Genomic DNA, 23834 nt, shown 5'->3' with positions numbered 1-23834 from the left:
CTTGCAGCACTGGAATACGCTTAAATAGTAAATGAAGTAGGGTCAAGCCAATAGTTTGTAATGTATCACTTTTCCCTCTAAAAAGTCAAATATTGCTTTTAAAAACAATGTACCAACTACATTATTAAAATAACTTTCATTTATATAGGAAAATATTTCAAAGATTGCATACATTTAGGATTTGGCAAAAAAAAAAAATTAGATGTTAACATAATACTCGAATTTAAGGGTTAATTGAGTGAGTTAAGAAAAATAATTATATTTTTTAATGATATGGCATTTACCGTTAGCTTTCTGCATTTATAGAAATTTGGAAAAGCTTGGATCATTTTGATCGAATAAGGTCCAAAATTTAAAATTTACAAATTCCGTGGGGCGATAATTTGAGAAGGTGTGGAGGTGCAATTAAATTTTCTTCAATTGAAGTGGACTATTTATTAGTATCTAGAAACTGCTAAAATTTTAGACTTTTATTCGTAATTAAGAAAGCAAACAAGAACATCGTATATCATTTATTATATTGAATAATATACAAAACGGCGGTCTTAAAGAAAAACGATATCAAACATTTGGAAAAAATGTATTTTAGATAACGGTATAATTTTGAACGGCCATTTCGTTTTTTTTTTGCTAATATGAATCTAACATTCTTTTCCACATTTTACAAAAGGGAGAAAGTATATTAAACCTTATTAATCAACTTGCAAAAATTTTCTGAAGAAAAAAATTAATTTTATTAAATAAATTTATATAATATTTTTACCAAAATTTTACCCAAATAATTTTTTAAAAAATCTTTAAACAAATAACCAAATTGTTATTTTTCATTTTTATATTTACAAAAAAAAGGAAAAAATTAAGTTTAAAAAATCTAAACTAATAATAAGTGAACCGATTATATTATTGTTGACTTATTTAATTATAACACACCCCTGGATACCTTAAGTTCACATACATTTACATATACACATAATTATATACATATAAATCTATTATATAAAAAATATAACAACTTTGATTGAAATTATGTTGTATCTTCAGTATACATTTTCCTCTTCCCTCCTTGGATGAAACAAAAATTTTTAGAAGGAAAAAAAAATAATAAATGAAAAATAATTTTATTTTTTTTTTAGATATACAGAAGCTATTTTTATAAATGAAAAGAAGATGTAAAAAGAAAAGGAGGAATCTGAAAATTAAACAAGAAAAAAGCAAAATTAATTATATCTTATGAGACGGCGATCAGTTCAATTATGTTATACATTTTATAATATTTTATGAAATATTTAATAATTAAACTTAATTATATTTTTTATTTTTTTTTTATTTTATATAACAATCTTATAATAAAAATATATTTCTAAAATATTTATTTTAATGAAATTTTTTTCATTTATTGAAAAAACATTTTGCGATTGTTTGTTAATTAAAATTATACTGCATTTATATTATATTCTTCTACTTTCTTAATTTCTGTTAACAAAAACTTATGTAATATGACTTTCTAAAAACTTTTATACAAATAATTTTAGTATCCAATCGCTTTTAATTGGAACCAAAACATTTTCTTTGAATTAAAGAAATTTTTATATAGAAACATATTTTTGATTCTAAATGATACCATAGATAATGTGCATATATCTAATACCTAATATAGTAAATTAAATATATTTATGTACTCGTATAATAAATAATTTGATAAACAGAAATTATATATTTTAAAAATTAATATTTATAATTAAAATAATTTTCGTTTTGCCATAAAACCGCGCATACATTACAGCAGAATTCTTGTTTAGTTTATTTTTTTAATTTAAAAAATAAATTTATTTTAAAATCAATCCTAAAAGTATGCAATAGATAAATATTTCTCACACATGTTAATTTTTAAAAAATTTAAGCTGCTGGTCTTTATATATAATTTAATGTTGCAAAACTATTTATGAAATTGAAACTTGAAACTTCCTATAGTTATACACAATTTATATATATATTTTGAATAAATGGGACATTTGAATAAATGACTTCCTTCTTACAAAAGGAATATTTAATTTTTGATTTCATCCTGTATTTGTTAATTCATTTTGAGAAAATAAAATTGTGACAATAAATTTGAGAAAAACCATAATATTTTAGATCTATGAAGATCATCTCTCATATTTGAATAAGAAGAATGTGTATCAGAATAATACTTTGAAAAATGAAGAGTTTTAATTTAAAATCGAGTCCAATTTTAAGTCAAAATTTCTTCATTTTAAATTGAAATTTTAAAAACAAAAAACTGGGACAATAAATCAATAAACATAAAAATTTAATCAATAAAATTAATTAGTAATTCTTAAATTCGTTGTAAGATTTCAATTCTTAAAATTAATATTGACTTTAAAAAGCTATTACAAATTATTTAAACGATTATATCAATAACAAGAAATACAAAAAAAAATTGTGTATTTATGTACATACTTTCTTAATATATTAATATATTTATATACGATATATCAATTTCTTCGAAATAATTTTTAACAATAAATACTCGATTTTTTGTTAATGAATCACAATTTTTTTTCAATTTAATTATAAACTCCCCATGAAATAATTTAATAATTTTTAATGATTTTATTTATTTATATTATGGTATTAAATATGAACAATATATGGTAAAAACAAGTATTTCTAATAAATTTCAGCTTATATGGTGTTATAAAAATTTAATCCGACATTCCATTAAAAACTTAAACATTACAATAAAAAAACCATAAAATAAAATTTTTTAGAATTTTTTACCAGGTAAAAATTTTATTTTTAATCTTCTCTTTCTTTTATAAAAACTTTAAAATATTTTGAAGAAAGAAAGGAATTTTTTAATGCATCATTAAATTTATATATGTATATGCATATTTATTTATATTTGTATATGTATAAAAACACATTATCCTTTTATTAATATAGTTTTAGCGCCATTTGCTAATATTTTGCACTATTCGGATATAAAGATAAGTTAAATGAATGCCCTTTTTTTTAGTTTTTATAATATTAAAATTTGTTGAAATATTTAATTTATGTATTTCTAAAAAATTTTATTATCTTTTTCCTTAGTTTTCCTCTTTAAAAAATATTTGTAAATAAAGAAAATTAGGATGCAAACTTAACGCCATTTATAATAAAGTTGGGCAAAACTAATGGCTTTTAAAGTAGAACTTTTCCTTTCAACAAGTGCAAATACTGCCTCTAAAATCAATCAATTATATTATTAAAATTACTTTCATTCATATAAAATATTTGAAAAATTGCATACATATAGAATGAGGCTTCTTAGCGTTTTACATTTATTGAAATTTGGAAAGCTTGTAGCTTGAGAAAATTCAAATTTCACAAATTTCCAAATGAGATAACTTGAGAACGGATCGAGGTAGAAAAAAATTGATTCTTGTAAACTAAACTGTTTATAAGTATCTACAACCTGTTAAAATTTCAGGCTCTCACCTCTTATCACCTGATAGACCCACCTTAACAGAGGTATCAAAAATTTGAAAAAAAAAACAGATCTTAGACAACGGTTAATTTAAACGACAATTTTGTATTTTTAAAGCTTAACAAAGCTATACCGCCATAGAAAAATCTCACCACTACTTTTCTGTATTTACATTATTTAAAAAATGTTTGTGGTTACAATAAATAATCAAAAACTGGCATTTTTGGGACTTTAAGGGGCTATAACTTTTAGAAGGATGGAGATAGATAAAAATTTTATACTACGGGAATAAGTTCATGCTAGAAACTTACTAATACTAATAAACTAAGCTAATTTATATATACAAAATTTCTATCTTAAATGGTGTGGAAGTATACGGACGGGTTCTTTTGAAAAAATTCAAATAATTTCAATAAATCAAAGAAAATTCGATAAATAATAATGATAATGAATGAAGAATTTAATTTTGGAATTTAAAAAGACTTCTTTCATTTACAATTACACATAATTGTATTTTTTTTTAAATTATTACCATATTTTTTATGATTAACAACAGTAATAGCCCGACCACTGCAAAACAAAATCTTTTATAAATTTCAATTATAGCAACCTTATTTATAATATTTATAATAAACGTTTTTCTTTACACAACATACGTTTTTGATTATTTCAAATTAAATTAAATTTTATTTTTTTATTTTTATTTTCTTTTCTCTTATTTATTACATAAAGGTGTACATGATTTATTACAATTTATATTGTATAAGTACACAAGTAAGTTTTTCCCTATAATCTATTTTAAATTTTGACCTTAAAATATCGGTACAAATCAATTGAAATTTTTTTTCATATATAAAAGAATTTTATTTTTAATTACCATAAGAATTAATTTATAGTGAGAATTGTTATAATTGTATAAAAGTAACCTTGTGATACTATTTGTAATTTAAAAATTAAACTATATTAGTTTTTTTGTTTTTTTGTTTTTTATATGCATAGCATACTATTATGTACATAATATGTATATATAGTATGTACAAATATACATAATTGAATATATTTTATTTTTCTTCTAGATCATAAAGCTCAATTTGATGGTAATTAAAATTTATTATTTTTTATATAAAAAATTTTTGTTATAAAAATGTACACATATAAATATATTGTAGAAAAACATAAAATTTTTAAAAATAATACAAGATATGAAATAGAATAGGCCATTGTGTACACTTATACGCATCTGTACATACGTAAGAAATAAACGATAAAGTCGCAAAATTAAGCAATTCTAGAAGAACTACACAAGTATTATAATTTGAATAGAAAATTTAAAAATTTTAATAATTTCATTATCAAATTCAATTTTGATATAATATAATTCAAAATATTTAATTTTAATCGTGTAAATATTTCAGTAACACAATTTTTCACATAGCTTTCACATAGCTTTGAATATGGAACAAGAGTCCACATAGCTTTCAATCATTTATAGTCTAAAATGATGTTTTTAATTTAATTATTGAATTAAAGTAATTTATTAGTAAACAAAATTTATTTAATTTCGAAATAAATACCTACTCAAATGCCTTACATAGTTGTCTTAATATTTCTTTTAATTGTATATAATTATTTTAATTGTATATAATTCTAATCTGAATATTCGAAATATTATAAAACTATTAATTTTTCTTAAAATTAGTTTACAAAATTTTTTATTATACATGTTCATAAACGAAGTGATATACAAATAAATTATGAATCCTGTTATTGGACCTCATATATACATATAACCTTGTAAAATTAATAAATAATATTGATATTTACATATTTAATGGGCATACATTTTTATACATATGTATATATCCACACGCAGTATATACACGAGTGAGTATTATACACATATTCTCAAAGAAATTTAACAACAATAATTATTGCATATCCTTCGACTAAAGATCAATTAGCATTGGTTGCCATAATTTCATATACATATGAACATACATACATATATATGTACATTATGTATAAGCACTTATATAAAAAATTCTTGCACTAAATTCTTAATTTTATAACACAACACTTTTTACGGATATCAATTTCTTTTTATTATAAATAAATCAAATGCCGATAAAATCAAGCAAAAAAATAAAATTACAACTAAAATTATACAAAAAAAAAAAACTATACCAAAAAAAAATAAAATTCCCTTTAAAAATTAAAATGAAATCGCGACATTTTTTCTCTTATTGGTTTATTTTTTTTTTCTTTTCTTCTTATTTTATGACAGCATATTTAGTATAGACGACCGCCGAAATAATAATTAATTCCACGTTTTCTTTGTTTTCTTTAATTTGCATGATAACTATGTAAGAACATGTGTGGATACTTTATATGTATCTACTTATATAAAATGAACCTTCTTTCATACACTTGTGTATCTATGTATATATACATACATACTATTTTATTATACTATAATAAATGACTATTAAACTGAAAATGTTGAATAGTTTTTGAAAAGCAACTACCAAAAAAAAAACCAAATATTACCAAACAGTATCATCATGGAGGAATTCCATGTGAAATACAAAACGCTTTCTAAACCACAAAAAAAAAAAAACAACAAAAAATATGATTCATTTCATCTTTCAGATCTTGACTTTAAATTTTAAAGCAAGATAAAAAAAAAATTAAATTGACAAACGAAAGGAAGAAGTTAAAAAAATGAAGGTATGACTTGCACCTTTTTACATTCATACATACATATGTATGTATGTATATTATAATACCATAAATACAAATATACTCGTGTATATACATAAATATACAAAGCATTTAGCAATCATATTATTATAATTTTTACTTTAATAAATTTTAAGGGATTAAAAAAATTAGCAACATTCATTTTCGTAACTCATTAAGATCAGTTAAAAAAGCATACGGTATATTTGTAAGTATGCAAGCCAAGAAAAGTGCATCCCACAACTCCTTTTACATATCATGTACATAATTATGTATGAATATATTGTTAAATATTTAATTTAAATTAAAATTAATAAATTTTTATTAATTAACAAATTAACAGAATTTTAAAATTTTAGAAGAAGACCTAGCTAAGAAATGTAAACTCTGATATACGAATAATTGTTTAAAGTAATTTAAAAAAAACTAGTTTAATAAGGATTTAATAAATTAAATTTTCTAAAAATCAATATACCTAATAAGGGCAATTTTTTTATCTTTTTCAAATAAAATTTTCAGATTAAAGTCAACTTTTTCAAATAAAATTTCACAAGAATTCTATTTAATCATATTAAATCCTACCATGGGTCCAATAATTTTCCATGGGGATTGGCAGGATTATACATATGCATATGCAATTAATTATATTTTTATTTGATTATGCCTTCCGAAACTAAAAATATTCCTTACATACCTGCAATCTTCATCATTACAGATACGATAAATAAATTAAGAATACCCACATATCTATACCATAAAAAAAATTTAAAATCTACAAATGAAAATAAAAAAAAATATAAGAAACCAATTTTCGGGAAAAAACAGAAAAAAAAACGTAATATTTAGATGGGGCCCAGTTTGTGATTTTCTTTTTTACTTTTTTCACCTTTTTTCTTTTCAAGATCAATTCCCCATTCGTTTTATTTTAAAGACTCATCATATTGTGAAAAATGCTACTGCCATTTAGAATTTTTTTTTGTATTTATACCACAATCTTTCTTAAATTTTTAATATCAAAAGCTATAAAAAAAGGTTTTTGTTGTACACTATATAGATGCATATTATGTTGGCACATACCTTATGTAGATGTGTATATGAAATTGAGGAGGATTTAATTTATATTATACTAAAATTTATATTGGAACGATGATTATAAAGTGTTAAAAAATTATACTAAAATAAAATAAAAGAAAAAAATAAAACGTTTAAAAACTGGTTTCGGTCACATTATTTCTAAATTTAAATGCATATATGTATAAATAAACATAATATGCACATAATATACGAATACGTATGTATAGGAGTACATACTTAAATATATAGAATGATACAAAGATCGTAGACACATTGCATATACATACATAAATGGATACCTACATAAGAATAGCTTAGTTACATTACATTGCGCTTTGTTTAACTTTTTCTTTTTTCATATTATCAGTGTAAGAATGGGGACAATGTGAGAAAATTTATATTTGATTTGGTTTTTTTTATTTTCGTCGCTCTATACGATGTACCTATTAATTGTATGTATATTTTTGTGAATAATAAAATTCACCATAAAAATTGTGATTCATTACTTTTTTATTAAATTATAAAAGATTAAAGAATGAATTTTAAAAGTTAGATTTTGTTCTACTTGGTCATGCATGGCACTACTTCTCAAAGTCCCTTCTAGTACAAGGTGCACTTACATTTGTACAGACGTAGATTAACATATAAGACCATCTTCAAGATCATTTCATTTCTGATTACGTAAAAATTCATTAAAATTTTTCGATTAATAAACTATGTCTTTAATATTATAAAAATGAAGAATATTTTGCAAATTAACTTTTAACTTTTTGTAAACTTAATATTTTCTTTAATTTATTTTTTTAACTTATGAATTTAACTTATTATTAATGGTAATGGAATACAAAGTTACTTTATTTTTATAATTATTACATTCTAATCTGAAATTTTCCAGCTTTTGTAACATATTTAACACCTTTGAAAGGTTTGTACCTTTCACCATACATATCTAAACGATTAACTTTTAATCCGGAAACGGCTAGTTGTGATATTGTAAATTGAACATTTATAGATGGATTAGATTCAATAACTGTTGTACCAGAAGCTGGAGAAATCTACAATCAAATAACAAATTGTCACATACAAATATGTATGTCACATAAATAAAGTTTGTAATTTGAAAGGGAAAAAAATATTAATCTCATAATTTACCGTTCCTCTAATATTCGGTAATTTTGTAACATCAATACGTCCAACATCCCAATGCAAAATCTTTGTTACTGAATCAAATGAGTATTTTCCCTGTGTTGTTGTTAATAAACAATTCGAAATACATTTTGGCATTTGAATTTCTAATTTAACTGATTCAACTGTTCGTCCTAAAGTTGTTCTGGGTCCCACTGTTATATCTAATTTGCCTTGCTCACCAGCTTTAAAATTTAAACTGTGTCGCACATATATTGGAATAGCTACAACACTTTGTGAGCCAATATGATAAGACATCAATCGGAAATTACCATCTGGTGGCACAAAAGACAAAATCCTTTCCGATTCCCATCTTTTGAAGCGGACACAAGGATGAAATGAAACATCATCAAACAATCGTGGATTCATAAAAGATAAGGTTAAATCTGGCATCCCTGATAATTTGATGCAGCAATCAATCTGTTAATTTGAGATACAAAGTTTATTAAAGCTCTACTAAAATATTTTCATAGTATATTTGATAAAGTATGAAGAATTTACATAGCCTAATATCTCAGCGCAAACTGTTTGCCCAGATTTATCAATTATTGCATCAACTTCCTCTATAATGTCGAAATATGCTTCATTGTTGGTATATTTGACTCCGCTTCTTCTCCATGGTATTGCTGACAATTGACCAGATGGTAATGTACCGCTTACACTGAAGTTGAAAACATTAATTAGTTTTAAATTAAAATTAATAGCGTAAAATTAAATTAATAGCGTAAAACTTTTACTTACTTTGATTTTCCTGTTACTGTGTTAGCAATAGTACGTAATATATTCGGTGGTTTAATAAGTTCTTTAAGAATGTTACTTTCAGTAGCTAAAGGATATCCATTATCTAACATTTCATCTAATAACTCATAAACAACAACATAGTTTTCTTTAATAATTGATTCAGTACATTCAGAGAAATAATCTTCAAAAGTATCAACAACTCTATGCAAAAATTCTATAACGAATAATGGTGGAAATTCCTGCTTACACACTCCTACCATACTAAAAATATTAAATATATCAATTTTACATTACCAAATTCCTTATATTTTTTAATATTTTATTGTTTTAAACTCACGAAATTCCACCTCTCTGTATTGTTACAAGATAATGGTGTGGAGTGGCTATAACAGGTGGTACATCCTGAAAAGTTAACAAAATTCAATACACATACTCTGAAAAATGTCTGATTAAACTATTTTACCAAAGGAGAACTTCTCTGTGCTTCAATGAAATAATCGCAAACCGAACGCGACACAACACTTCTCCAATGTTTTTCAAGAAAAACATCTCTAAAATCAATTAATTAAATTTATAATAAATATTACATGAAACTTACGTAATTTATATATTACTTACCCGCTAGAATTAATAATAAATAAACTATGTATCATAATTTTTAGTTTAACAATAAGCCAAACCAAATTTCACTTAGAAGTTTTTCTTAAATTTCTCTTTAGATAAAAGGATAATGATGATCTGTCATTAATCTGACAACAGTTGCATATTGAGAAGAGTTATCAGCTGATTTTCTATGTTTTACAAAATGGAGATTGTTCAGAAAATTGTTATATTTAAATGGTACGTTTTAAAATATTTTTTTTGGCAGATTTATTTTATCAATATCAAATTAATTTTTAAAACCATAACATTTACTCTTTTTCCTTGGGCAACTCTGCAACGACTTGGAAATGAAATTGCTTTGATAGTCACTTCTCAAATTATAAATTTTTATTGTACTCATTTCGTTCTCATTTAAATTTCGATCAAATTATATGTCATGTTATTCGAAAAAATATTTAATAAATGACATTTAAAACAGTTTAGGCCAGTTAAACCTGCTTTTCAGCTAAAAAAAGGCAAAAATAATAATATTATACATATTTGTTTATCTATTTTCTCATATTATTTTACTCAATCCATTAAATCTTTTTTTTTGTTGAATGACAATTCTATTAAATATATTGACATTCAATTTAATAAAAACTAAAATGTGAAAGAAATGATAATTTTATGTAAAATGACAGACAACCTTTTAAATTATCAGAACCATTTAAAATAATCCAATATGATCTCTGAAATAATTCCAAATTAGGATTTTGTTAAATTTTTATTTGTGTTAGGCATTAAAATAGTTTGTCAAGTTAATAATATTCAATATAAAGTTAGTCAAGACATTTTGTTAAAACTTTTTTTTCTCTACATTGTATATTTAAAAAAAAAAACTATATATGCATAAAAAATTAATTTACTTATTGTAAAAAATAAATTTCATTTGTTTAAAATGACTAAATGTTCACTCTAAATGGGCGCACAGTGTTTACGCCCATTTAAATCAAATAATACAAATAACCTACGAGCCTACGCATCGAATTCGAATTTTTGATTTTGACAATGTGTAAGTACATTATTTTTCTTTTTTTCGTTTTTTTTTCTAATGTTACATTTGTCTGCTTATTGTCAATTCACATATGTTAAATGCCAAATTTAACAATGTTACTTGGAATATGTTTTTAAATTTTTGAAATTCAAAAGTACATAATGTACAAAAATATCGGACTATGCTGTGTGTTCAGTTCAATTCGGTCATTATTATGTCATTCTTAATTTTCAAATCATTTCAATTTTTATATTCCATCTAATTTTTTTTTATTATTGTGAATGATAAAATAAAATCAAATTATTATTTTGTTTTTTTTTTTCAAGCGCTAAAATCATTAGAAATATATTTTTATAAAACAAAAACTAATAATATAATGTCAAATTCTATGTTTTCTTTGACAAATATTTGTTTTGCTTTTGTTCGTGTCATGTCAGTCATTATCGGGAAAGAGAAAAAATACATTACATTATTCTTTGTTCTTTTATATTTTGTTGTTGTTGTCTTTTTAAGTACTTTTTCAAAAAAAAAAAAATAGTGGAGTGAGTGGAGTACTACGATAATTTAAAAGCAGATTTTCATTTTCTTTACGCAAAAAAATAAAAATATAAAATATATAAATAAAAATTAAATTTTTACAAATCATTTTTAAATTTATAAAAAGAAATTTATTATTTAAGAAAAAAAAATTGGTTAGAATTCTTTCTAAATAAGAAAAAATCTATAATTTTAATTCTATTCATACACACAACACAAGAAAAAGCAGAAAACAAAAAAAATGTATAATAAATAAGAGCAATTGAAATGTGAAAAGAAGAAAAAAAAAAAAGAGTGCAGATTCCTAAAATAAACAATCAATAAGCTTTTATCGCCCTAAAAAACCAAAAAAAAGAAAAGTGAAAGAAAATTTTTTTTTTTAATTTAGACCTAAGCATAGTGCCATACCCAATATTTAAATTTTTGAATTTAGAAAGTTCAAATTAAAATATTGCATTTATGGTTATTTATAAAAGTGAAAAAAAAAATTAAAGAAAAAGAAATTTTCAATAATATTTTTCTAAATTGAAATTAATAATTAATTGCTTGCAAGAGAATAACTAGAATTTTTTTTAAATAAATTATTCTATAAAATTTTCTTTTAGTTCTTAAATATTCTTAGTAATACTTAATTCTTAGTATATTTGAATAAACATCTAGCTATTTCTATGCAATTTTTATTTACACATATATATATATTAAGTGCATTGTATAGGTAAAATTTTTATTTACATATGTACCTACCAATATTTTGATGCACATACACATATTAAGTATGTAACTAAGGGCTTATCATTAATAATAAATTTCTGAAAAGTAAAGATAACCAAAATATTTCTAAAATAAATAAATAAAATTACTACACAAATTATATTTCAAAGAATATTTTCTTATTATTATTATACATTTTAATATCTACTTACCGTAACTAACACCCTCCCTCCCCGACGACGGTTGTTTTTTTTTTATATATTTATAAAAAGGTTTTATTTTATTTTTAATGTCAACAAGTTTTCCTTTTAATTTGACTAACTTTGATTTTCGTTTTTCTTCTTTCTTATTATTATTCAGTGTGATAATATTATTTTAGTGTGATTCAAAAAGAATAAATTAAGATGATTAAAGGTGGGAAAAACAATGTTTCTTCACAACCAATATTTCAACAGCAAAATGTTATTAATTCAATAATGAGCTTTTTACCGGATAATAGACCAATTACATCATTACAAATAGTTGAAGATTATGAAAAGTAAGTATATGAAAGTACTCGTAAATACCTAACAAGAATTTGAAAATTTTTTGACTTTTTTTAGTTTTTTAACTGGTTAGCGGTAGATATGGCATAATAGTAAACTATTAACATAATATTTTGCTTTCAAATTTAGGTATATTACTTGGTATCCACATAGGTAGCTGTAAAACAGCAGGTTCCTTAAGACTCATTATTAAATTATAGATGAAAATTATTATTTCACAATAAGCAGCTGATTCTTTAATAAAATCTAATTATTTTATATACAAAGAACCAATTATTTTGAATATCAAAAGTAGATTAAAGAGATTTAATTTTAAATACTTATACTTACATACTTAACAAAAAATATTTTTTGCGTTTGAATCCGGAAATCTTAATACTAACTATTATTTAAAATTAAAATATAGTCTACGTCAGTGAAAAGTGATTGTATTTGTTTGGTTTTTTACTATCTTTGAGTCATAATTTTTGATAATTGCCTTAGTATTCTGTTAATATAATAATAGGAAAAAAAAATAGATAGAGAACAAATACACGTTACACATGTACAATTATGAAAGTCATAACTATTATTTATATATTAATATAGGTATTAATTCTTTGTTGCACAACTCTAAATAGGTAGGTAGGTCTGTATACCTATCTAGATTTATTCATTTAATTTAAGGAATGATTTTTCTATATAAATTATTCAGAATAATTTCTTCAACAAATATTATTAGTTTACACAATTCATTAATAGAGAGAAAATGCGAAAATAAGAAATCAAAAATTCAAAAATTTAGTGAAAGTCGCCTTAAGATCAAACACATACATATTAAAAAAAGGTTATTCAATATCTCCACTTATGTATTAAATAAATGGGTAAGTACCTACCGACCCATATATGCAATATCTGCATAGTTATTATTTTACTACTTTGAAGACGAATTATTCCATTATATTATGGTCAGAAACAACTAAAAGAAATATGAAATTCCTACAATTTATGCATATTTAAAAATTAAAATAATGAAATTATTAAAAAAATTTTTTCTCTTTTGTACCTTTGTTTTAAAAATTTCTTTCAATTCTATCATTTTCCATTCGAAAATTATTGTATAAGTACACGAATATACGAAAAATATTAAAAATATAATTTCAATTTGCTATTTTAAGGACTACACGTTTTAATATTTTTTTTCACTTCTTCATTCTTCATTTATTTGTCATTTTTGCTTTCCAACTGAATTCAAACTCTTCAAATTACAATAAATAAATTAAATTCATATTTAATTAAAATAAGAAGAAAGATGATTGCACATTGTGTGGCTCAACTTCTTGAAATGTAACCATTTGTATGTTTTAATTTGCTACTAATAAAGTACGATGTTGTTGCACTTTAAACCCGATGTACAATAAAATATAGATGGATTTTAAAGAACACAATAAAACTTGGAATTAGAACTTGCATGAATTCAAATTCTAGTTTTTGAGATATATAGACTAGAATGTATCTTTATGTCTCATAAACTCTGATTTCATAGCAGATATTTTCTTTGTCCAGTTAATATTGTTAATTTATACATGAAGCATACCCTACATATAATATGCTTAGCTGTCAAATCTTACTACAGCACAAAAGAATAAAATTTTTTTAGTTAAAGGCTCCTTAAATCAGGAATTTTTCGTTTATACCTTATAGAATAAAGTTTCGGATTACATTGTAGATAATTAAGAATGCAAACTAATAAGTTTTACATTTACAATTAATATTAAAATTAAAAATATTAAAAATTAAAAAGATAAATGAATATTCTTATTTTTAGATGTCCAAAACATTTTATTGCTGTTAATAGAACTTATGATCAAGATTCTGATGCAGATTTATGGCGTGAAAATATTTTATTTGGACGTCAAACATCACGTTATTTATGCTATTCAAAGACTGAAGGTCTACCCGAATATGTTTTAGAGACTTTAAAGTAAGTTTAGAAAATATTTTATAAATACTACAATTATAATTTAATATATTTTGTTTTTTATTTAGAATAATATCAGAAAAAGAGACACCACCACAAGAATTTTCTTTATTATCAAGAACTGCTGATACAGAACAGAAAGCATGGCGTAAAAGACAAATTGCATATAAATTATCTAAAAGAGGTAATGTTAATTATGCCATAACTGATATTATATTGTGCTCCAAATTAAAGACTGCTCCAGATGGATTTAAATTTGCTGGGTAAGAATTTCTTTTTATATATATATTCAAATATTTTAATAATAATTAATTATATAAGAATTTTATTCCCACCAAAAACTTACTGAAAAACTTTTATTTAATGATTTTACAAAATGCCACCATTTCGGTGGTAAATATAAACATTCACCTTCTTGTAAAACTAAATGTAAAAATTTTACATTTGAAAGTAATGGAAATTTTTCAAAATCTAAATTTTCTGCATCAATTTTTGATGTATTATTTAACATTTTCGTTTCATGTGAATATAAAAAATCATTATATAATGGTGATGCTAAAATAATTTTCTTTCTACCAAATACTTGACATAAAATATTATTTTTTGGATCATTATGCATTGGTGATATTGTATTTTCTGGTCCAAACCATGCTTTTATATCAATATCATTATTTTTATTTAATCTAATACCATCGGTTGTTGTAGATTCTTCTGAATTTGTTGTTGAATTAGTTTTATTATCAATACAAAAACAATAATCTGGTATTCTTATATCTTCTTTTAATTCTGGTATTTGATCAAATAATTCATGTTGTGCTAAATATTCAATTTCTGGATAATTTTCATCATCATCATTACTATTTGTATTTTCTGATTTTGGTACAAATTGCCTCATTAAAAAATCTTTCATTTTAGTTAATTTTTGTGACCAATTTTCTGATGTATATTGTTTACCAATTTCAATTGGTACATGACGATTTCCAGCAATTTTTAATAAATAATTTAAATTACGCCATTTATTTATGGCTGGCCAATGATTAATTATATTACGTATTAATACTGGTTTCTTTAATAAAAAATATTTTTCATAAAAATCAATAATTGTTGGTGAATCTATAATTGAAATATCACATGGAAATTCTTCAAATTTAATTGGTTCTATTATACAAAAATTTAAATCTTCAATTGAATCTAAAATTTTAAAATATAAAAATTAAGGTATTAAAACTTTTATAGGCAAATTTTGAAAGGTCTGATCATTACCTGCATGTTGATCTAAATAAATTGATAAAGCTTTTAAGAATTCATCATTCTTTTCATATAAATTTTCAGTACATCCAATTAGTATAGCTTTGTCTAAATATTCACGACATTTTTCAATATTCGCATTCTCATTTAATAAATTGAAAATAATCTAAAAATATACAAAATTTTAAAAATATTTACACACCTACATAATATGCAAATATACTCAAATATACATACAAAGGTAGATGAACTTAGTCCTAATTTTACTTACCGTAAAATAAGAGGCTAAAGAATAAATATTTCTTGTTTTTATTGGTACTTCACTAAAATGACCAGTATTTATTTCTTCCCATTTCTTTTCAATTAAACTTTCAATTAAAAAGCTTAAATTACAATAATTTTTTGATTTGAATTCTTCGGTTTCATATTGTCTTGCTTCGAATAATTTTGTGGTTTCATGCAAAATATATCGTACTTCTGTTCCTTCATCAGTAAGATTTATGATATCATTGGAATTAGGTAAAATAAGTAATAATTCTTTAATTTCAATCATTAATAGAAAAAAAAATAATTAATTGATAATTAGAAAAAATTTGATATTTGTAAAATTTTCTCAATAATTTTGAATAACATAAAACAGCTGATTCGAAAGGAAAATTTTTTGTCACATTTCAACAAATTAATTTTTTTTTAGATTTAAAAACAGAGACATCTGTCAAGAGATAAATCAAATTTTCTATTTTTAAATTGATTTTTTTTTTTTTCATTTTGCACAAGATGTCGCTAAAATATTGTTTTTGTGTTGAAACAGAGCCATCTGCCGAGAGATAACAGTGTATTTCCATTTTTTAAAATACAAATTTTTTCATATTTCGCTGTAATTTTTTTTTCGTTCTATGAATATAACCTCAGTCGAGAGATAAGTGAAACTTTTTATTTTTAAAATTTTTGAGTTTTTTTCCAAATTAATTTTTAATAGATTTTTTTAACAGATGTCTCTGTACCATCATTATGTCCTTATAAAATTCCTCAGTTCACCAATTGTGGTAGATATATTTTTTGAAGTTTACCATGTTGAATATTTTAATATTGAAATTATATGAAATATTTTTTAAAAAATTGTAAAATTATTAAATTTTCATGTAATAAAAAATTTTTTTCTAATTTGAATTTTTTAATATAGTGAAATAAACGGTATATTGGTATGTTATAAAACGGGGACATTACCAGTCCGACAATCACCACCAGTTCCTTTGGTTTCACATACTAATACAAATTCAACTGCAAGTGAAGTAGAAAAAGCATTAAATAGAATTAATTTAAATAGTAAAAGATTAAGCCAACCAGTAAGTTTAACAATTTATACAATATTTTATTCTTAAAATTAATATTTTCCTTTTTTTTTTTTGTTTAACATTATAAAATAGCTGCCACCAGTTCCAACAACGGAACATGATTATGAAGAAATATCAGCATCATTTCAATTATCACCAAAACGACCAGCACCAAAACCACCGTCATCATCTACAAATAATATTAATAATGCCGTCAGTCATTATACACCAATTGGAACATTAGGAACTTATACTGAAATTGAAGGTGTTCCATTTACTTTACATCCAAATCTTGCCAAAAATTCTAATTCTAATGGTGCTTGTATTAATGAGGTAAACGCATACATAACGTATATACATAAATAATTTCAATTATTTGTATAGTAAAATAAATTTAATTTATACTTATTACATTTTTAGATAATGGATAAATTAACAAAAGTTAATAAAAAGAATGAAGATCTCGAATATGATTTTCAATTAGAACGACAAATTTTATGTACTATGAAATCATCTTCCTCGACAAATCCATTTTTTAAGTGAAATAAAATTAAAATGAAAATCTAAATAAGAAGAACAACAACGAAAATCAACTTACTAACAAAAAAAAAAAACAAAAGATATTAATTATTATTATTAATTAATTAATTAATTATTATGTTAAAAATAATAAACTAAAATATTTTCTTTCTATATTCAGAATTTTGTTAACAAATAAGGGAAAAAAATTGAAAAAATTAACAATATTTTTGAATTATAAAAATAAAATAAATGAAATAGAAAACAAAATTATTCTGAAAACAACAAAAAAAAAAATGTAAACAACTTAGTCTATAAAATTACAAAATAAATAAAAACAAAAGTTATTTTAAGAATTTAAAAATTAAACTAACAAAATAAGTCTTTTTAGCTATTGGCATGTCATATCTCTATTATAGAACAAAACAAAAAAACCAACAAAATGTTAGAATATAAATTAGATTTTTATGAAAAACAAATAAAAAAAAACGAAGCGAAACGTAAAATACAATAATTTTGAACAAAAATTAAATAAAATTTAATTAGAATATTTTGTAAAATTTTATAAATTTTTATTTTGTATTAAAAACAAAACCATATTGTGTTCATTAACGTCAAAATCAAATAATAAATTAAAATAATCTGTGGTAATAAGGAAGAACAACATAAAGTAGATTAAGCCAAAAAAATCATTTTTGAATTCTTCATATTCAAATTTAGAAATCCTAACAAAATTTTTTCCAATTCTAAACATTTTAAGTTAGACGAATCAAACTAAGAAAATGGTGCCACTCAAAAAATTTGATAATAAAATTTTTGACTTAGATCGTTTTTCTTTAATTGCCAATAAACACTTTAATAGATGCCATCTACTTTGAGTTGATTAAATCAACTTGGATGTATAAAATTTTTTAATTTTTCAGCTTCAACTCTCAAAATACATAACTTGAATTTGACGTTTTATGAACATAAAGAAAAATCAAATTTTATCCTGTTAATTTTTTTTTTTTGGAAAATTCCTGATATTAAAAAAAGTAATAAAAGAAATTTTCTTATTACCATGTTATAAAACTATCATTATATAATTTATATATATATATATATATATATGTATATATAAAAAAATACATTTTAATAAAAAACAAATTATTACAAGAAAAAAAATTACAATATAAAACCAATTTCTTATAAATCATATGAATAATATGAGTGTTTGTTAATTAATTAAAATATTTAATTAAAAAAAAAAAAAATTAATTAACAAAATGATTAAAATATGGTAAAATTCAATTTCCCGTGCCTTTCCCCAAAATTTAATGAGAATACTTTTCTTTTTTGTTTTCTTATTTAATTTGACTTACGAACGGAATACTTAACCTATAACAAAAATTTGTTACGTAATTTATTTAAAATTTTATAAATTTTTGAGTTCTTGTTTTTACGCATTTTGTTTAAAGTGTTAGTTTTATAAAAAAAAAAAAATTAATAAAAATTTACATTAAAATTTTTTATTTTATGTAGAAATTAGAAAATGAAATTATTATACGATTGGATACTAGATTTTTAATTTATACGAAAATAAAAAAAAATTATCAGGCTAATTATATATAATATACATTTTGTAACATAAAGTATATTAAAAAATATATAATATTAATTTTATTTTAATTATTTTTTGAATTTTATTATTTGATAATTTAATAGGTCATTTAAAAAAAAAATATTCAAAATCACAATTTTTGACATAATTTTGAACGTAAAATAAATTTATATTTAATTTTCTCAAATATTTATTTATTTCTCATATTTAATGATTCTCTATTTCAAATTCATTTCGAACAAAATGTTAGAATTAGACAAAAATTCTACTGTGTATAATAATTAATTTTTAAAATATTTTTATTTTTATGAATGTACATATAATCTTTACTATTGTTTTTGATCAAATAAAATTGAACTGTACGCTATAACATAAATTTTCTTATTTTTATTTAGTTCAGATAACAATTAAATCACAAAATATATTTGAGTTCATTTTTGCAAGGAAATTACGTTTAACAACATTTTACAAAATGCTACTCGCAAAATTTAAGTCAACGTCAATTTGACAGATTCATAGCAATGAAAATTGCACAACTGTGCGAATTAGATAGAATTGAATTTTGACATTTTGATTATATGCAGTAAACTAAAAATATGTGTAAAAAATCTTATTATTTTAATTGCTTTCATAAAATATTTAGTTGACAATTCGCTTTTTCATTACAATGTAAACAATTACATACATCCATATTCTGTTAGTTGCATCACTTGAAATGATGGAATATTATTGAAAAAATTTTGTTTTTCAATAGAAAATTTTGAATTTCGAAATTGATTTTACTCAGAAAATTATTAAGATTTTTAAATAACAACCCATTACGTCAAGTGATGCGACTAACAGAATATGGGTAATAGTTAAAAGATTGTTTTTTGTTTTAGAAAATAAGAGAAAAATTTGTAAGAATTAAACATAATGAAGAAATTAAATTCGAAATTAGAAAAATTTATGTACATTGAATGTAAAAAAATAATGTTTTTTTTATTGCATACAATAGGTATGTTGGAATTTTAATTGTTTACATATTGTGACGATTTCCAAAATCGTCAAATAAATTGCGAACGACATTTGCATTTTTCAACGACTTTAGCAACATGAAAATATTATTTTTTGAAATAATATTTTCAAAAAAATTAATTTTATTTCTACAACAAATTGCAAAGAAAACACTTTGGAATTTCAGATTGACTTCCCAAAACGTTGACAATTATAATTTTCATTGACGTGTAATGCCTTAAATACAATCAAACGCGCTTCCAAAACTATAAAATTCGATAGCTGCAAAACTGTTAGCCTCAACGCTTTATAAAACACAATAAGGCTGCAGCACGAAATAATATAATAAGAACATATAATAAAAAAAAATAATAAATGATATTGTAAAAACAGAACACTAGGACAGGCACCAACTGCAAAAATAGAAAAAAAATTTAAAGTTGTAGTTTGCAGTTGCAGTTTCATTGTGTACAATTGACAAATTTTGCAGTTTAAAGTGCTTTCTTATTGTGTTTACTGCATAAAACATATTTGCTGCAAAAACGAACTCGCTCTCATTTTTAAAAGTTATATATATGAATTTCGTTTTTTAAATAATGAATAAAATTAATTGTTAATCTTGGATTTACTCATCTTTATTCCTATTTTCCTTAACAATTCAATAAATTTTAAAAACTATTAAAATAAATTTATAAATTATTCAGAATTTATTAATTTTTTTTCGTTTCCATTTTACATTGAATTTTTCAAAACCAAAAATTCGAAAATATAAAATTTTTCAAATATAATTTATTCTTTCTCTCTGTAACTCTACTCTGTATTTTCATTAAATATTAGAAAAACATACAAAATATTGTTCTTAATTACAAAAAAAAAAAGAAAAACATAAAAAAAAAGTTAATGTAATAAAAGTAACTGTCATTATATAAAATAATTATTACCATGATTGTATAAGAAGATATTGAAAAAGAAGCATTTAAAGTTAATCTTCAATTATTTATTCAAAAAAATAAAATGAAAAAATGAAACAAAAAAAAATATAATAAAAGCCATAAAAAGCCAAACAAATTACAAAATGTAAAAAAAATTTTTAATTTTAATTTTAAAGAAAACATTAACAACAAAACTACAAACCTTTTAACCGTTATATAGGCAAGTGCAAAATTATTATACGTACTGAAAGTATTATACAATGAGAATCGAATTTGTTATTTAAAATAAAAATCTAGTTTTTCATTTTATTTTCTTTTTCTTTTTTGTTTTTGTTTTTTTTCTAATAAAGAAATTATAATTGTAAATTCTTTTTTGAAACCTGTATGTACTATTGTAATCAAATTTATTAGAGTTACTGTAAACATATTTATCATGTAGATATTCAAGCTGTATGACAAAAATAAAAAAAATTAACAATTAAAACAAATAAAACACTTGAAAACAAATTGGATAAATTTAAGAAAACAAAAAAAAACGAACGCATTTATGACCCTTGCAGAAAAGTCAAAATATGCTGTTACCACCATAACATTTAACAAAGTCAAATTTATGTAATTTTTTTTTTCTATGTTTTTATTTTTTGTTTTTTGAAAAGAAACAAATAAATTGATGAAAATGTTTTAAAAATTCATTTTTTGTTTTCAAAACTCTACCCGAACCAAATTAATAAAAAAATGAATAAGCGTTATGTTTTGTTTATTATCATCTAACGTATTCTAACGTAACGCAGTTACGTGTTACGAAAAAGATGCGTTCAGAAATTTGCATATCGATGTAGAACTTAATCAGTCAGATTGAAAATCCTTTGAAAACATTTTTCTCTTGTGTTCTAAAATGTGCAGTTTTTTATCCATTAGGCACAAAAAGATTAGGAGAAATTTTAACGGCAGCTGTTATTTATGAAAATTTTACCGTATACTTTAATGTAGCTGCTATTGTAACAGATAATTAAAGCAGTATCTTAATTCTAAAAACGAACACTTCAATTTGGAAATTTGAATTCTGTGCAGTTAGCGTGCCTCTGTTTCGATAGTGTACATCATCACAGCTGACAGCATTACTTAGTAAATAGAGAAACAGAGAAAGAATTATATATTTGTTATGTCAAGATTTATATTCAAATATGTATAACATAGGATCAATTTTTATTTTGACAACCACTTTTTGACGCTTTTATTTAGGTTAGATTTTATTCGGAAACATCAAGCAAATATTACGTATTTTATGTATATGACATGAAGGTTTGTAAAAAAAAATGAATTTGACATTTAAAAATCAAATTAAGATGAGAAAACGTATCTTTATTGATAAAAAATAATTAAATAAACAAATCCTGGATAAGAAATTTTTTTGATTTAAAAGTGTTTTCGTTTATTTTCAATATAATAAATTTCAATATATATGGCATAGCGAGAACGCAATAATTAAAAACGTGTAAATGATTAACTTATGAAAATAGGAAGTTTATTTTTCATTTTACGAAAGTTTAGTATACGATAAAATTATTTATGTTGCTATTTGACAGGTACAATTGATTAATTTTGTTCAATTTCGTATTTAAATAATTATTTTAAGAGTATATGCGCAAGCACATGTTTATAATTCGTATAAAGTTTATGCCAGAAGTTTTGGTTTTTGAATTGATGGTTTTTTTTGTATTTTGTATCTCGTTTTACCATTTTCAAATTCAATTTGAAAAATACAATTGATAATGTAAGAAAAAATGTAAAAATTCAATTGAAAAAATATGTAATCTTAAATGCGAATTCCGATTTGAAGATGAATAACAATTTAAATGAAAAAGCAAAATGCACGATTAGTATCCAACCAATTTACAAGTTTTAACGTCAAATTTGCACTTGCTAATTCTTACACGTATTTGTATCTAATCAAAATTATTTCTTGACAATAACACTAAATCCATACTTTATGATTTTCCTTTAAAATATATATTAGAAAAGGAATGATTTTTTGATTTTGTACAACTTTCTTTTGTAATTAGCAAAAGGCGAGAGCTCAAAATAAGATTTTAAATGTAGATCCAGTATTATGATGGTATAATATTAGGAAAAATATAAAATGTAGATGTCTCTTGATATAAAAATCAAAATTGACATTTCAAAATAAAAAAATTTTGTACGGCTAGTCGTTTCATTATTACGGCTTAGCAAAATTCATTTATTTTCCAAATTATCATTATAAAAATAAATTTATAAATAAATTAACAATACATAATAATAATTCAATAATAAATAAATATATTTTATATAAAATTAATTCATTTGTCTTTTATTATATTTGATTGAATTTCATATATTCTAATTAGATTTTGTACGACTGCGACTTATAATAAAAATTTGAAAGCGGCTATGTTTTGTTTTTTTGTATAATTTTGACATTTGAAAAGATTTTTATTGGTTGACTGTGCGAAAATTTATTTGTGTGTATGTGATATTGTTTTAATGTAAAAGAAAAGAAAAAGCCATCAAAATTTCATTTAAATCTTATATATGTATATATAAAGAACACCACAATACATTC

The 23834-nt window shown here is 22.3% G+C and overlaps 3 protein-coding genes across 6 annotated transcripts; 1 reads left to right on the top strand and 2 right to left on the bottom strand.

The window, feature by feature from the left end:
* Window positions 1-7989: 7989 nt before the first annotated feature.
* On the bottom strand, window positions 7990-9959 carry LOC129611298 (AP-3 complex subunit mu-1). Its single transcript, XM_055524370.1, has 7 exons — window positions 9830-9959; window positions 9675-9762; window positions 9549-9613; window positions 9212-9472; window positions 8972-9131; window positions 8438-8890; window positions 7990-8340 (listed from the first exon to the last, which is right to left on the bottom strand). Exons 1-7 carry the CDS (start codon window positions 9862-9864, stop codon window positions 8155-8157), a joined length of 1248 nt encoding a protein of 415 aa, XP_055380345.1. The 5' UTR covers window positions 9865-9959; the 3' UTR covers window positions 7990-8154.
* A 1326-nt stretch (window positions 9960-11285) lies between these two features.
* LOC129611377 (multivesicular body subunit 12A) lies at window positions 11286-18530 on the top strand. 4 transcript variants are annotated; one of them, XM_055524505.1, is made up of 7 exons: window positions 11286-11392; window positions 12459-12636; window positions 14451-14606; window positions 14672-14866; window positions 17035-17197; window positions 17279-17518; window positions 17606-18530. In XM_055524505.1, the coding sequence occupies exons 2-7, from the start codon at window positions 12503-12505 to the stop codon at window positions 17726-17728; spliced, it is 1011 nt and encodes a 336-aa protein (XP_055380480.1). In that variant the 5' UTR covers window positions 11286-11392; window positions 12459-12502; the 3' UTR covers window positions 17729-18530. The 4 variants fall into 4 exon arrangements, with proteins under 4 accessions (XP_055380480.1, XP_055380482.1, XP_055380481.1 ...); XM_055524507.1 differs by having other exon boundaries at window positions 11377-11392; window positions 12478-12636; XM_055524506.1 differs by lacking the exon at window positions 11286-11392 and adding an exon at window positions 11403-11542 and having other exon boundaries at window positions 12478-12636.
* On the bottom strand, window positions 14929-16438 carry LOC129611375 (bifunctional peptidase and arginyl-hydroxylase JMJD5). Its single transcript, XM_055524503.1, has 3 exons — window positions 16123-16438; window positions 15867-16017; window positions 14929-15794 (listed from the first exon to the last, which is right to left on the bottom strand). The coding sequence occupies exons 1-3, from the start codon at window positions 16402-16404 to the stop codon at window positions 14929-14931; spliced, it is 1299 nt and encodes a 432-aa protein (XP_055380478.1). The 5' UTR covers window positions 16405-16438.
* Window positions 18531-23834: the final 5304 nt, after the last annotated feature.

Source organism: Condylostylus longicornis, unplaced genomic scaffold, assembly GCF_029603195.1.
Source record: "Condylostylus longicornis isolate FDR11 unplaced genomic scaffold, ASM2960319v2 ptg000049l, whole genome shotgun sequence".
NCBI classification, from domain to species: Eukaryota; Metazoa; Arthropoda; class Insecta; order Diptera; family Dolichopodidae; genus Condylostylus; species Condylostylus longicornis.
This window is presented reverse-complemented; position numbering and strand designations above follow the sequence as displayed.